Here is a 15,576-nt window from a genome sequence, read left to right on the forward strand (position 1 = left end):
AAAGTATTTCGTGAGGCCTTCTAAAATGTTTTAAAATATAATTAGGGTTGTAGTTGAAGAGTTTGTAAATTGGGTTGCCTGGCAACGCAATCGCACAACGTCACGTCCGTTAATTCCACATCCTGGCCTCCACACACATGGATTAACATCGATTTAATACATTAATGTAGCCTTTGTTTCTGCTAAAAGAGGTGTCGACCAGCTAGGGCAACAAGAAAATCGGCGAAATCAAGTGTGATGATTAAAAAATAAATTAAAAACATCTAATTTTGACAATAAAAACCGACCAATAGGCGCGGTAGACCATTTGCTTGGCACTTCCGGGTATTTCTCCACTGGTTGGGCCATGTTAACAATACCGTGTAACTGTCACGTTTGAAGGGACGAAACCGTGATATATTCACGTCTCCCAGCATGGTAGATCGTCACATGTTCACGTCTTGCCGTGATACCGGGTTGAATATATCATAGGTCTCAGATATATTCAAAACATGTCTCTGAAGTGTTTGGCTCGAAATACCAAACAGATCATTGTAGCATCCCATAAACCCCTCTGTTTCAGCCCTGTTTCAAAAGTGCTGATTCTCTGTCTTTTACTTTAGATGAAAATAAGGAGCCACTCCCCACGCCCCTCTGAGAGATATTTGGTTAAAATAGGGGGAGATTCAGGTGATAAGGGTGGGAGGGGGTTACCTTGGTTGGTTATTGGCTAATGGTTACCCAAAAAATCCTCATGACATCATAAAGTGGCCAAAATCACTTAAAGAAAAAATCACTTTTTTATTTTTATAAATGGATCAGGACAAAAAGTGAGCGAATCTTTTTTCCTGAAACTTTCAGAATCTCTTTACACAGAGGGGAACACATGGAAAAAGTAGATTTTGCACAATAGGTCCCCTTTAAATAAGCCCAGTAGGTTTGAAGCCTCTTCCTGCACTCTACATAATTGATGGTTGGTTATGTTTGTTTATTGTTAAATTGTGCACAAAACTATACAAATTCTAAAACATCTGATAAATGATTGAAATGGAAAGCAAACCATGGTAGACGTAGTAGAGTCTCAGTCGTCTACTTCACTGTTCTCCTCCGTGTTTTCGGGTGCAGTCTCCGGAGGACAAAGTCCCGGTGTGGTACATCATGGATGAGTTTGGCTCCCGGGTGCAGCACTCAGACCAGCCCAGCTGCCGCTTGGCCCCCTTCTTCTACATGCAGGGAGGGCTCGCCTACACTCTGCTCTGGCCTCTGCATGACCTGCAGGAAGGAGGTGAACACGTATGCTCACACTCACTCACACTCACTCACACTCACTCAGGCGCCGTTTACACGAGGACAAAACGGCTTGTATCTGCATAGTTTCGCGTGCGTATAGCCCTATTATTTACACGAGGCCGATAGAAACGGACCCCACAAACGATAACGGGTCCCAAGGTGGATAGATTTGCAAACGAAACGCTCTGGGGGGTCAACCGAGTCCGTGTAATCACCTCTATACGAATATTTCCTGAAAAAATAACGATAGCCCCACCTCTCCTGCTCACTGCTGTAGCATGGCCAGTAGCCATCTGTAACGATCAACTATCAAAAATAGCTGTGTTAATTAAACGCACAAGGGGTTCTTGAATGAAATAATATTATAAAAGGCAAACCAGAATTGTTAACGCCCAATATACTCCTTAAACAAAATAAACAGTCAGATTTCATGCATTGATCCATTATATTGACAATTTTCCAGCCAAACAACACAAACAAAATTAAACAGTCCGCTCTGCGATACACCAAACTTGTCTTTACTGCCTAATCCAGGCCATTATTGTTCATTGCTCCTGCGCCCGTCGGCGGCAAAAAGAGAAATGTTTGTAGGCAGAGGACCGGCGTGTCCCAGAGGAGCGATCTCACCCGGTGTTTGTAGAGAATATCTCTCTTTCTGAGCGCGTCCTCTCCACGGAGACGTGCTTCTTGGTCGGTCGATGCAATATCCATAGATTCGGTTTCTTTCAGTTAACTTCCCCGTTGCATTTATCCATATGCTGAGGAAATTACTATATCCCGCTGAATACCAGCAATCGCCACACACACTTCCTCCTGTCAGTAGCTACTGCTAGTGCTACTGCTACTGACCATGCTACAGATATTAGTGCAAAATCTACAGCTCCTCTACCACAACCATCAGCAACAAGTGGACATGGAGAATTACATGAACTACATGTTGCTAAATCCACCGCGGGGCATAAACAGAAGGGTAGCCATGGCAACAGTCTTCTTCGCTGCTTTTGGTGTATTTTGTGGCGGAAGTTACAGCGCCACTTACAGTACCGGCATATGTACGACAGCGTTTCCAGCGGTCTCGTTTGAACAGACGCGTTAAATGAAACGAATGCATGTGAACGGAAGACTTTTTTGAATACGCATACTGTGCATAAACGCAAACGTTCCCGTGTGCACAACGCCTCACACTCACTCACACTCACTCACACTCACTCACACTCACTCACACTCACACTCACACTCACACTCACACTCACACTCACACTCACTCACACTCTCACACTCACTCACACTCACTCACACACACACACACACACACACACACACACACACACACACACACACACACACACACAGACACAGACACACACCTGGAGTCAGGCCTAAGATAAGATAGTACTTTATTGATGGGAAATGTTTGCATTGCAGCAGCTACTCCTCCTCAGGGTTTAAACGCCCCATCCCCCCTTGTGCTGATAGGCATCAAACAACCATCTGCAACACACACATGTGTATTGTGCAGAGAGAGAGAGAGAGAACTTTAGTCTAAGTTATCTCAGTGAGTCTCAAATTGTTTGTCATCTATGTAAACAAATATTTCCAATGCACACCTTTATCTATTTAATATAATTGTAACAAATCATTCCAATGTGTACTATAGGACAGTAAAAAAAAAATGGATCACATGGATAGGATACTAGATAAGTTTGCCAGGCATTATACACTACACATTTTCTTGGATTGCACCATAGTCCTAACAAATATTTTTGTTTGAAAGGCAGGAACTCGAGAACTATTTCTATTGCGGAGGGCCCACAGACCCCCTGTTTTGTGTCCCCCTCACTTCTCGAAGTTTTGTGTCAAACAAATCTTATTTCTGCAGATGAAGTAACCCGTGACTATACATATGGAGAAACGGACCCCCTGGTGAGGCGATGCCGTCTGTTACCATGGGTAACAGCTGATCTAGAAGGGGTCAGCAGTGTCACGTCTGAGCCCCCAGACTCGTACTATGAGGTGAGGCACTCGACACCTTTTTATGTAAAAGATTTATTTAAAACACAACACAAATGAATTGATATAAGCAATGCTTTCTATCTATTAGCTTTCCAAGACCTATTGTATCGTCATTTTAAGAGTACTATAATATTAACAGGACATTGACCTTGTTTTTTGCCCTCTGCTTAAAAGCACCTATAAATTATGACCATTCTTTTTTTTACTGCACTCTTGTTTCACCCCCAGTCTTTCCAAGCCATTAACTGCATTCCAGTTCCATGATTAATTGACTTCTACACAACTACATTGTTGTTCTCTGCCTCGGTTTGACTTCAGTCTTACACAGACTACCTATCAGAGTTATATTGTATTCTCAAAGTAAAAGTTTATTTACAGGAATACACGGTTTTCTCTCGTACCCCTTAACTTTTTTTCTAAGCAGAAAAATGTATATATTTGCTCACATACATATCATTTCTATTATTCTACGCTGTTCAAAAAATGCCACAGGGATTACAGCCAAAAACCGTATCCCTGCTTCTGACACATCTTCGTCTGACATCTAGCTGTATGTAGTAGAAAAATCCCTCATCATCAAAACCCCCTTTTAAAGCAAAGAGTCACACCTCATTCCCACAAGGATAAAGTCTTATTCATCCAAGACATTTTAGATCATTAAAGTCCTCTGTTTCTGTTTCTCCAGAACATTGCATTGGAGAACAAGGAGCAGCTTCCTGTGGAGATCCAACCCTACACTGTGCCTGAGGACAAAACTCTCAAGTAAGTCTCAGATCAACATTAGAGAGATTGTTAGAAACTCTCTATTGATCCCAAACTTGGAAATACTTTTATTACAGCAGCATGTTAAAAAGACATTGCACATGAGTTAGTAGCAAGTACATATTTACATATCAACAGCAGGAACATGTATATCTATGGAATATCTTGAATAAAATACACAACACATGTTAAAATACACTATAATAGAGAAATCTACTACTAAAAATACCTTAAGAAATATCTATCTAAAAACAAAGGATATTATAAACACTAAACAAGTGTGCAAAGTAGTTGCAGTTTGTTTTATTACAATTAAAATGCAATGAGTTAGAGTTTGAGCACATAATATTGTGTTATTAAAAGAGGAAAACGGTGGAATCTAGTTTAAAAATAAAACAAATTAAGAAGCTGAATTCTCTGCTAGCACAAGGGGAGTTGTTGCAGGAAATATTCACCGTCTCCGACCTTGAATGTGAACATCAAAACTAAGATAATAAACTTGGATGGCATGACTTGTATCCTTTTATTTTGACCCACATCCCAATCAAATTGCACCAGACTTTCCTGATAGCACTCCCCAAGGCCAGCATTGAAATGGGACAGAGACATAGTTCAGCTGTCTGCAGTAGCTAGTGGGGGAGGTCAGGATTATCTATTTAACAGTGTGCTCAGTCTTCACCTCTCCCCCACAACTTGATACGTTTCCGGGGTGGAGCTTATGGCAGAGCCAGTCTTCTTAATGTTTTTGAATATTGAGGTGGAAAAATATGAAAACATTTGAGGTAAAATTGCAAAAACATTGAGTTGTCGCTGAATCTTAAAGGGGACCTATCATGCAAAACGCACTTTTGTACATCTTTTATACATGAATATGTGTCCCCGGTGTTCCAGGGAACTCACCAAGTGTCAGAAAACACAACCCTCTCTATTTTCCTCCATACCCAAATCTCTAAAAAAGGGGCTGCAACGGATCTGATAAAAACTGATCCAGATTTGAACACGTTACTGACGTCAGGGCGGTGGCGCTACGGCTATTGGGCCAACTCTCCACCTATCAGGGGAATGTGGGGTTGGGCCACGGCCGGCCATTGCCGCTCGAAAGCGCTGGAGACGCTGTAGTACATATGCCAGGCCTGTACGTGGCGCTGTAGTCTGCCACAAAAGCAGCGAAGAAGACTTCCCGCCCATAGTTACCATGGTTACCCTTCTGTTTATTATCCGCTGTGGCTTTTTTTCTCCCTCCCAGAGGCAAGCGTTTGCTCCCGCTGCTTTAATTCAATGCAATCCCTCCCCGTCGAGGCAAGCACTGTAATTCTCTCCGGTTAGTCCACCAGCAGATGACAAACACCCACCTCTCCGCCTCTTCCAAGGAACGAGGGGACCGTGCGGCAGAGTTTCAGTTTCAGTTTCTTTCGCCGGTCAAAATGTCCGTTAAAGTTTAAATCTTCCAGATAAAAAATTTGAAAAGTGCCGGTCAAAGGTCTTCTTTGTTATTTATTGAGCTTTAAAACAAATGAATAACGACTCTATATAATAAAACACGGAGGACGGAGATCTCTTTTTCTCCCCCTCTTCTGACAGCCCAGCAGCTGATCAGAGCACGTCTCACCTCTCCTGCAGGGGGGCGTGGTCAGCAGAATCAGACCCGTAGACAGCAAACAGCACATAGAGCGAAATAAGGCATGGCTAAAATGCATGATCTGTTTGGTATTTTGAAAACAGAAACGTATAAATATACCTTATATAGGTATGGCCCTACAATATATCATTTAAATATAGCATGATAGGTCCACTTTAAATGAACTGTCTACGGCCGTCAGCACTTCAGAGGTGTTTCTCAAATGGGCTGCCGTCTGGCAGGCGGTGTGGGAGAAACTTCTGTGTAGCAATGCATTGGGAGTCACCGACTCAGGAAGGAGACACGGTGAGAGTTGGAGCTTTGATGTCAAACACTGATGGGTTTATTCAGAGTATCGGCCGGAGGATTCACATCACAAGTCAAAGAGTCAGAGGTTCTGACTTCACGGTAGAGTTGCCACGTCAATTCTGAAGAGCCTCTCTCTATGCTAGACCTTTTAACTGGTTCACAGAGAGTAATCAACATCTCTGAAGGAGTAGACTAAACAGCTGGGAACACTGAGCCACCGACACTTATGGCCTCAAAGATTTCACATCTTAGAGTCCACAAACACCGATAAAGAAGTGCCTCAGCGTTCTCACAACAATTACCATTCGTGCCAGACAAGTTGACCGGTCACAAACTGGTAACAACAACACATATGGCACCAAGGCCTTTCCTTAAAGGAGATAACAGACGTCAGAGTAGATCATAAAACGTCACAGAGCAAAAGGTTAGATATCTAGAAGAATTATTCAGTTGGGACCGCAGCATCCGGACTAAAACCACCAGACTCAGGGACAGTTTGGGCCATAAGACTGTTAATACCTGAACTTTTGAAACAACATCCATAACATTCATCGGCACTTTTATAATTTTGTCCGGAAGATTTAAACTTTAACACACGTTGACCGGCGAAAAACTCTGCCCGGTTCCCTCGGCCCCCACCGCGGAGAATAAACAGAAGGGCAGCCATGACAACCATTCTTCTTCGCTGCTTTTGTGGAGGAAGTTACAGCGCCACGTACAGGCTCGGCATATGTACTGCAGCTTTTCCAGCGGTTGGAACTAAACAGCTGTCTCGTGTGAACAGACACTATCCGGTGTCTATTGCGTGTGGACGGAAGCCTTTTTTGCGATTGCGTTTGTGTATGCGTTTTCCCGTATGCGTCCTCGTGGGGCACCAGCCTAAGTATGGCTGACCTCGCAAATGTCAATACACTGAGGAATTTTTAAGCACTAAAATTAATCCTTCCAGCAAGGATGCCTTTTACTGCTTGTGAATTACTGTTTTATTTGTAGAAGGACTATAAAACAAGAAAGCCTCAGCCTGTAAGGTGAGCTGTATACCTCATTCACTTTAGAGAATGTAAGGACAGTTTGACCTGAAAACACTAAAAAGTGGCCTTTTGTTCACCCTTGGCACTTTAAAAGTTTACTGCCACTGCTTAACCACATCTTTCTATAATTTACCATGCTCTGTTTCAGGGTTTACTCCGACCTGTCCCAAGTAACAAACAACCTGACACACCAGCGGTTCCAGCTCACTGAGGATAAGGAGGAGGCGGACATCATTTGGGGATATACTCACATCAAAGACTACAGGTGAGCAACAAAGCAACACACAGCATGCTTTCAGTGGAGCTCTTTTGTCATTCAGACACTACAAGATATGTTGTAGGAAATTAGCTTGGTTATATGCGTTATTGTTAAAAGCAGATTTATCAGATATATAATCCAAGTAAATGCCTTTTTATGATTTAGGCGCTGAAAGTTTCCCACACATAACAGCTCAAGAACATGCTGTTTGTATAGTCTTGGTATTTCGTCTCAAGGGGATAGTTGTTTGCCAAGAAGCACTTTTTTCCACCTGCAGCACAGGCAGTGTGAGATAGTAAAACACAGACTAAAGGCCGCTACACACCCACCTGAGACCAAAGAACGCGTACCGAAGGCGTCCCGACTTTTACGTCAGCTGCGTCGGCTACGTCGCCCGCTACGCCGCTACGCCGCCCGCCTACGAACACACCGCAAATACTTCAGTAGACGAGTGGCAATAACTGTCCTTACCAGCAGGCAGCGGTAGTGTGTATTCGTCATTCAAAAGAGGCAACAACCGGAAGACCGACTGCCTTTTATACACCAAGAGAAGAAGAACAGACTGAGTGATATAAACAAACAAACACAGCGTCTGGGTTCCATTTTCACTCTCTCTCGTCGATCGAAAACATGTATCGTACGGTACTGGCGTTATCAGCAATTGGATTGTTGCTTGCTGCTGCAGAGATTAAGAAGCGGAAGCGAAAAATCAGGAGAAACCGCACTAAATGGGTGAAAACATGGAATAAAAGAATAGAGGGGCAGACAGAAACAGCCATTTGAATAATGGCCACTTCTTGCAAAATTTACATTTCCATGTGATGCTCACAATAGCTAAATGAACAATGAACAGTGGTAGACAGTAGCTCATTTACTTAAGCACTGTACTTAAGGACAATCTTGAGGTACTTGAGACTAATCCTGCAACTGTATACTTCTGCTCCACAACAGTTTGAGAATGAAGAAACCATCACGTATGAAAGGTCACATGTGAATCGAGGGGGCAGAAACAGTCTTGCAAATGTACATTTCCATGTGATGCTGACAATAGGTAAATGACGGCCTCTGACGGCCTCTGACTCCCAAAATCGGACTGGTGTGTCCGGGCCTTAAGACAGATAATAGATAAAGACATTAAGCTATTTATTTATGTTGTTCAGGTGTTTTAAGTGTATACAAAAACAACCTCGAAATGCTACACAAAAAGGGCCTTTTAAAAGACGGTGTAATGTGAACGTAGGGTAAGGTTCCTCTGCTTTAGCCCATGGGAGTGGATAAAGTATTTGAACCAAAAGGCTAAAGTCTGTAAATAGCATGTCATTATTTAATATCAAGCACAATTGTGTGAAGTCCACATCATGGTTCTTGTTGATACGATTGTCCTTACATCTTCTCTGACAGGAAGCTGAGCGAGGAACGGCCTCATGTGATGCTGAACCAGTTTCCCTGTGAGAGCATCATCACGGTGAAGGACTGCATGGCTGCCGTGGCTCGAAGGGCGAAATGCGGCCAACAACCTGATTGGCTCCCAGAGACCTTTAACCTCCACTCAGAGCTGCCGCAATTCATCAAGCATTATAAACAGAGACAACAGAGGTGGGAATGTTGCAAAAGTCTTCCAAAATATGTAGCTGATTGTTAGAAAAATATCACATGTCACCGGCTTGAGCTTCAATAACTGGATGCATGTATTTATTATCCTTGCAAGAATTGAAGTAGTCATCACATACAGAGCATATGGTACAACTAGTTCCTGAACAGTGTCCTTCACATGCTTAAAAAAAAAAAAAATTGAGTGGGGGGCGAACGCACTAACCACTCCGCCAGCGCCACAGCGCGTGCCGGATGAGAATGTCTGGCGTGCCAGATTTGGCCCGCGGGCCGCCAGTTGATGGTCACTGCCCTAGGGGCTGAATCATCATGTTAATCGTTGGAACCTAGCTATCGTACGTTCACAACAGTGTCTCATGAGCTTCATCTATGTAATCATACATCTGGTACGTACACAGTTACAGTTAGGCCTTTGTTATCATGTGCTACTCTGATATTGAAAGAGTATATTCAGTATTTTCCCAACAATGATGTTGTTGATCCATGAGCACTAAAGTACAACGTTGATGTTTTGGCATGTGTTTCAGGGGGAAGGATAATCATTGGATCTGTAAGCCCTGGAATTTGGCCCGTGGACTGGACATGCACATCACCAACAACCTGGACTACATTATCAGACAAAGAGAGAGTACACCAAAGGTACACACGCTGAGAAACAGACGCCATGAAGCCAGCTTGTTTAAGGAGACCATGTACATTAATCGGACAGAAAAAAGCAACATTTTACAGACCAGACTCAAACGTTATTTTTTTTCTAAGTTCCCCTACTGCGTTGAATGCACTGCAGTGAAGTGAGGTGTTAATGAGGGGCAGGATTATAGGTTTTGGAAAGTTACCTTAATTGGTGGATGCACCCAATGTGACACTAAAGCCGCATTTCGACTACAGGTTTTAGCGCGGCTCGCCATGGCTCGGTTCACCTTTAGGAAAACATGCCTACACTGCGTGGTTACTATAGTTACTACCCTTGTTACTAACTGTAATGGAAACGCAGCTTAAAGTGAGCCGAACCGAGCAAAGGTGAACCGAGCCATGGCGAGCCGCGCTAAAACCTGTGGTCGAAATGCAGCTTAAGAGTGCTAGCTTATTTTCCCGCTTGCTAGTCGCAGCATTTCTTCCCAACAGACTTCACTTTTTAGGTCATTGTGTGGCATTCTATACTATAATTTGCTTGTAACGTGAGGAGCAACTGGCTTGTGTTACTTATTTTGTTGAAGTTCCTTTGGCCAAGTGTCCCAGTGGGGTAAAAAAATAAAAAGGAGACAGATACTAGGGTTGAAGTTCTTGGTGTTTTTTATTTATTGAGAGTTATGGTTTGCAAGGGTTGGGTTTACATACACACGGCGTACTCAGTTACTAGGTTTAATTATTGGAAAGCAATTGCCTTTGAGGTTGGCATCTGTGAGCTGTGCAGCCGAAGCCGGTCACTTCAGTCGGACTCAAGTGATCGTCTCGCATCTCTTATATGCTGCCTTAAGCAGGATGTATACCCCCAAATAAACTTGAAAACTAAAAGTGACATGCAAGCTGTGCTTCCTGTTTTTGGAGCTCAGCTTCTGAGGTTTCCTGTATTGTTGCGCCACATGTGCTGCTGATGCAGGGGCTTAAAGTGAGCTGTTGCAACAGAGAAATGCCATGGGTTGTAACAACTCACTCCATAAGAACATTCCGCTATTTATTTTACTCAATACAATGTCAAAAAATGTGACTTAGTTAAAGTAATGGAAACAGTTATTCTGCACATACGAAGGAAGCATTTATATTAATCTTACATTTTATTATTTAGTAGCCTCTAACTGTGTGTGTCTGTGTTTTCCAGGTGGTGTGTAAGTACATTGAAGACCCAGTGCTGTTCAACAGAGAGGAGGTGGGAATGGTGAAGTTTGACATTCGCTACATGCTGATGTTGCACTCTGTGCAGCCTCTGCGTCTCTACGCCTACAACGTCTTCTGGTTGCGCTTTGCTAATAGGTAAAGCATCCATGCATGCATTTTTCAATGCATTGGTGGCTTCTGTGGCTCAGGAGGTTAAGTGGGCTACCCCCGTCAACATGTCAGTGTCCTTAAACCCAAATTGTGTGAGTGAATGTTTTTCACTCCTGATAAGCAGGCACGTCTTGAGCTGTAAAAGCACTTTCAGCTGTTGCAAAGACTAGACATCACAATAGTGCTATAAAAATCCCTTTTTTATTATTGTAAAATCTCTCTTTTTGTACAAATATCTACTGTATCTGGGACTAGATTCTCAAAATGGAGGAATTTCCTTTTGCTATGAGTTTCAAATGTAAAAAAACACTTTAGGAGTCATGCCACACAATATTGGCATTGGGGGTTTAACCTTGAGGCTGTAATGCTCATTGTGAAGAAAACAAAACCATTAGATAGAAACAACGTATTGTATAAACTGAAATTGACTTAATGGCGCTGCTAGAAGATAAGTTGATTGCCAAATTCATAAAGATAAGTTCTCCGGTAACCATGAACAGCTATATCAGAGTTCATGGCAATCCATCCAAGAGGTAGGGCTCTATTTTAATTTGAACTCAAGTGCTAGACTGACCAACATGCTGTCTTTTGACTCCTGCCGCTTTTGTGTCTTTAAACAATACAAGTGTCAAGAAATTCAAGAGGTTACACTTGACTTTACCTTATTCTTACGTGTTGGTCCTAACATGCAGAGTGAACTTTTTCTCATACATGAATCTGATATTTCTCTCTCCCATCCAGACCTTTCTCCTTGGACACTTTTGATGATTACCAAAAACACTTCACCGTCATGAACTATGCTGAGGGGGTGCAGCTTAAGCAGGTTCATTAAAAAAGTTGCCTTTCCTGGTTATTCATCCTTGCACTATTTATTTGTAGAATTAGTCTGTGGTCACATAGGCTTGCTGAAGCTTTTTCGTGTCAGAACTGTGTGGCGGTAATTCTTGAAATTAACTAGTCAAAGGGTTGTCCTTCTGAGTCTTTAATCATCTTCTGCAAAAGAAGCACACAGAAAGCAATGTCTCCACAGCCGAGTGCAACAACTCAAACTGAAGAGAGGGCTCAACCAGGCTGATTATATGACGTAGGGGCACCTTGTGACTAATGTTATGGAAATTATGATTATCAGAGAATTGAATGCTGTGATGTTATATAACATTAAAATAATAATATTCCGTAAACCTTACATATCAAGAGACAGTAGATCTCAGCACTCAGGAAGAGGATCAGTCTCAAGGTGCCATGTGACCAGACTGTGGGTGATCAGTGATCCGAGAGAGGGAGTTACACAACAGAGGTCTATTGTACTCTGTTGAATGAATATGAAATGAAAACTAAAAAAGCTTGAATCAGTTTTCATGAATTTGTTACATTTGTTATGTCTGTAAGACCAATAACCATCTCTCTGTTTCTAGGTGCACTACGATGAGTTCATCCCCATGTTTGACAACCAATACCCGCTGTATCCATGGAAGGAGGTGGAAGTAAGTGAACACTTTGAACCCTTTGAACCCTTTAACGGGGGGCACTTCCAGGATGTTCTTGAATGAAGGAACTCACCTCATTACGAATAGTAATACAGCAATACCAATGTAAATCCCTCTGATTATCATCCAGCGTGTCCTAAGCCTCAACCAGAATAGTAACCAAATGTTATGTCTCTCTTTAAACTTCTGTTACGACTGGCTCGAAAGCTGCAACAAAAAGAAGAGCAAAACGCAGAGTTAGAGTGAATAAACCAAAGATTGTATTATTATTCGACAAAGAAACAGCAGAAACTTGGGCATGCAAAAGCAGGGCCGTGTGGAGGGGGAAGAGGGAGACTGCAGCCCTCCGCATGCCTTTTATGCAGGCCTTGATTAGGGAATTGGGATCACCCGTGGGAGAGGCTGCACCTGAAGGGAGACAATCAGGGGAGAGGGGGAGGAACACACACAAACAGACATACTGGGTGTTTCTCAATCGCGAGTACGCTTGCTTGGTAGCACATGTCTGCCGAGCATCTTGCTTCAGAAGCGAGTCAAGAATACTTCCTGGCATTCGGAAAACGAAGTGTGGAACACGCTAGCAAGTGTGCAGGTGTGCGTCATATGAGAGGCCCCGCCTTACATCTTCCGCCACAGATTTGGGGAAATTGGTCCGTGCGCAAAGCATTGTGGGGATTTTAAGACCGCGGAGTCTACTCATGTGCAGCCTCGATATTTCTCCAAACGGAGTACGCCGGACTCGGTAGATTTCCAAGTATGCTGGAGATTGGAACAGTACTTCGGCGGTACTCGATGACGTAGTATGCTTGAAATAGTGGCTCTGGAGCAGCTTTACTCGCGATTGAGAAACACCCAATGACACGTAACACTTCTGTGGAGGCAACCAGAAACGTAATGCTTTCAATAGAGTTAGTGAGATGATGGTAATGAAATATCCAACACTATCTCTTTTCTGTAGGTCCTAAGTACAATTGTTTGCATCCTATTTGCATACTAGACGGATTTAAAAGGTAGTTTGCATACTTCTCGTGTCACAAACAAGTCACAACTTCCTGCTGTGTCAATAACAGACACTGTTAAGATAAGATGGACCTTTATTAATCCCCGTGGGGAAATTCAGTTGTACAAGCAGCAACAGGGTAAGCGTGAAAAACAGGACAGCAAAGATTCACACAGATTAATAAAATCAAAAAATAAAATCAAGACATTTTTTTAAATAATAATAATAAAAGACTATGAAATAGGAGATGAGTAAAAATAAGAGTAAAATAACTGTCAGCATATATACATATTTGGTCATATAAATTATGAAGTACGAAATGAGTTAGTGACAAGTGAAAATGGACATCTGAACATATAGTGACATATCTATCTACATATTTGGTCTACTACTAATATATTAACATGGGTTTTGGAAACAGTGTATATTTATGTCCAGTGATTTTTATATATTTTTTTTACATTATTTTTGACCCCTTGTTGTGCAGCCTGATGGCTACAGGCACAAAGGACTGTCTGAGGCGCTTGGTGCTGTGTCGTGGAGGGATGAGTCTGTGAAAAACGGCCGGCAAAAGTCACAGACTGTGTGAACATGAAAATTAATAGAATATTGTTAGTGCAATTTATGGCTCACCAACTTTAAATGTTAACACAGAGAGAGAGATCAATAAAACACAAACACATATATGGTTGAGATTAATTGTTATTCAGTTGCGCAACAACAATAATAAAATGCCACAGCAGCCAATCGTGGAAATGCCCCACAGACTAGAAAGATCTCGTGTGCTTTATACACGTAAAACACACACGAACATACACTTGAAACATACGTGGCAGAGATAGTTGATATCAGTGGCGGCTGGTGGAAAATATTTTTGGTGGGGCTATGGAAATGGTGACCAAACCATACTAGCGGGGTCCTGGGGGATGCTCCCCCGGAAGAAAATGTTGAGAAATGACCCCTTAAATTATGACTTCTGGTGATGTTAGAGGGGGGGGGGGGAGGACAAATTGAGGCTTAAAAATATGAGATAATCCATAATCTTCAATGTGGTTAGCTATGAATCTTCCAAAACTTCCAAATACCTTGTCCTGGACATAGTTTCTACAGTATAAACTGTGCAACAGTACAGTAGGCCCACACAAACTGCAGAACACCGGGGCTTTGGGAACACTCAAATGATTTAATTCCCATTTAAAATCAGGAGACTAAATAGTGTGTGTGTGTGTGTGTGTGTGTGTGTGTGTGTGTGTGTGTGTGTGTGTGTGTGTGTGTGTGTGTGTGTGTGTGTGTGTGTGTGTGTGTGTGTGTGTGTGTGTGTGTGTGTGTGTGTGTGTGTGTGTGTGTGTGTGTGTGTGTGTGTGTGTGTGTGTGTGTGTGTGTGTGTGTGTGTGTTACACTTGCCAACCCTCCCGATTTTCGCGGGAGACTCCCGATTTCATTGCCCTCTCCCGGTTGCCTCCCGGGGTTATATTTCTGACAAAATCAGATTTACTCACGACTGTTTCCACTCGGACTTTACTACAGCTACACCATTGTTTGGTTTCCATGGTAGCGCGTCTCTTTAGTAGTGCGCGTAACTCAAAGTCTGAGAGGGTGAGGAAGATAGTCACAGAAAACTGAACAAGAATCGACAACTCGACCCTCTGCTCACTCCTTTCCTGTAAAATACAGGTCCAGCCCACACATATGCTCCATGGTGCTACAGGCATTGCACTTACAATTACAATAAGCATGTAAATGTTAATCTACAGCTACGGCGATCCAGTAGCACCCGGAGTCCCCACCTGCAGACGCAGCCATCCTCATCAACTAACTACTGTAGCGTCACCTTGGATACGAGTCCAAACAACTCACAGACTGCATTGGGCGCTGAAATCAGCGCCCTATGACCATCAGATCTGACGACGCTAATTGGCTGAAATTATGTTTCGGCGGCATAGTTTACAGATAGCAACAGTCAGCAATGTGTTGGCTGCTGCTGCACTGGCTGAGGGCTCCTTTCTTAGCGCCCAGACGAGAGAGGGTAATGATACACGCTGCGGCCAGGCAGGAAACATGTGACTTATCAGTAACTTTAGACATCGTAACACAATTTTAAACGAGATTTTATTGTAGATTATACATTTTACTGATACCAACTATATAATATTTACCTTGTTCATTAAAAAAAAAAAAAAAATGTTTTCTAAATATATTTTTTTATTTATTTTTAATGACAATCAAACATG

The 15,576-nt window shown here is 42.6% G+C and overlaps 1 protein-coding gene across 1 annotated transcript in view; it reads left to right on the forward strand.

Annotated features, from left to right (window-relative positions):
• ttll12 (tubulin tyrosine ligase-like family, member 12) overlaps positions 1-15,576 on the forward strand; it is a 41,906-nt gene that overhangs the window by 22,021 nt on the left and 4,309 nt on the right. The window contains exons 4-12 of the mRNA XM_034131567.1: positions 1,105-1,264; positions 3,149-3,282; positions 3,968-4,044; positions 7,151-7,267; positions 8,663-8,857; positions 9,400-9,511; positions 10,692-10,843; positions 11,600-11,681; positions 12,274-12,342. Coding sequence (XP_033987458.1) covers positions 1,105-1,264; positions 3,149-3,282; positions 3,968-4,044; positions 7,151-7,267; positions 8,663-8,857; positions 9,400-9,511; positions 10,692-10,843; positions 11,600-11,681; positions 12,274-12,342 — 1,098 coding nt within the window. The remainder of the gene's footprint in view (positions 1-1,104; positions 1,265-3,148; positions 3,283-3,967; positions 4,045-7,150; positions 7,268-8,662; positions 8,858-9,399; positions 9,512-10,691; positions 10,844-11,599; positions 11,682-12,273; positions 12,343-15,576) is intronic.

The sequence above is a fragment of the Trematomus bernacchii genome, unplaced genomic scaffold (assembly GCF_902827165.1).
Source record: "Trematomus bernacchii unplaced genomic scaffold, fTreBer1.1, whole genome shotgun sequence".
Lineage (NCBI taxonomy): Eukaryota > Metazoa > Chordata > Actinopteri > Perciformes > Nototheniidae > Trematomus > Trematomus bernacchii.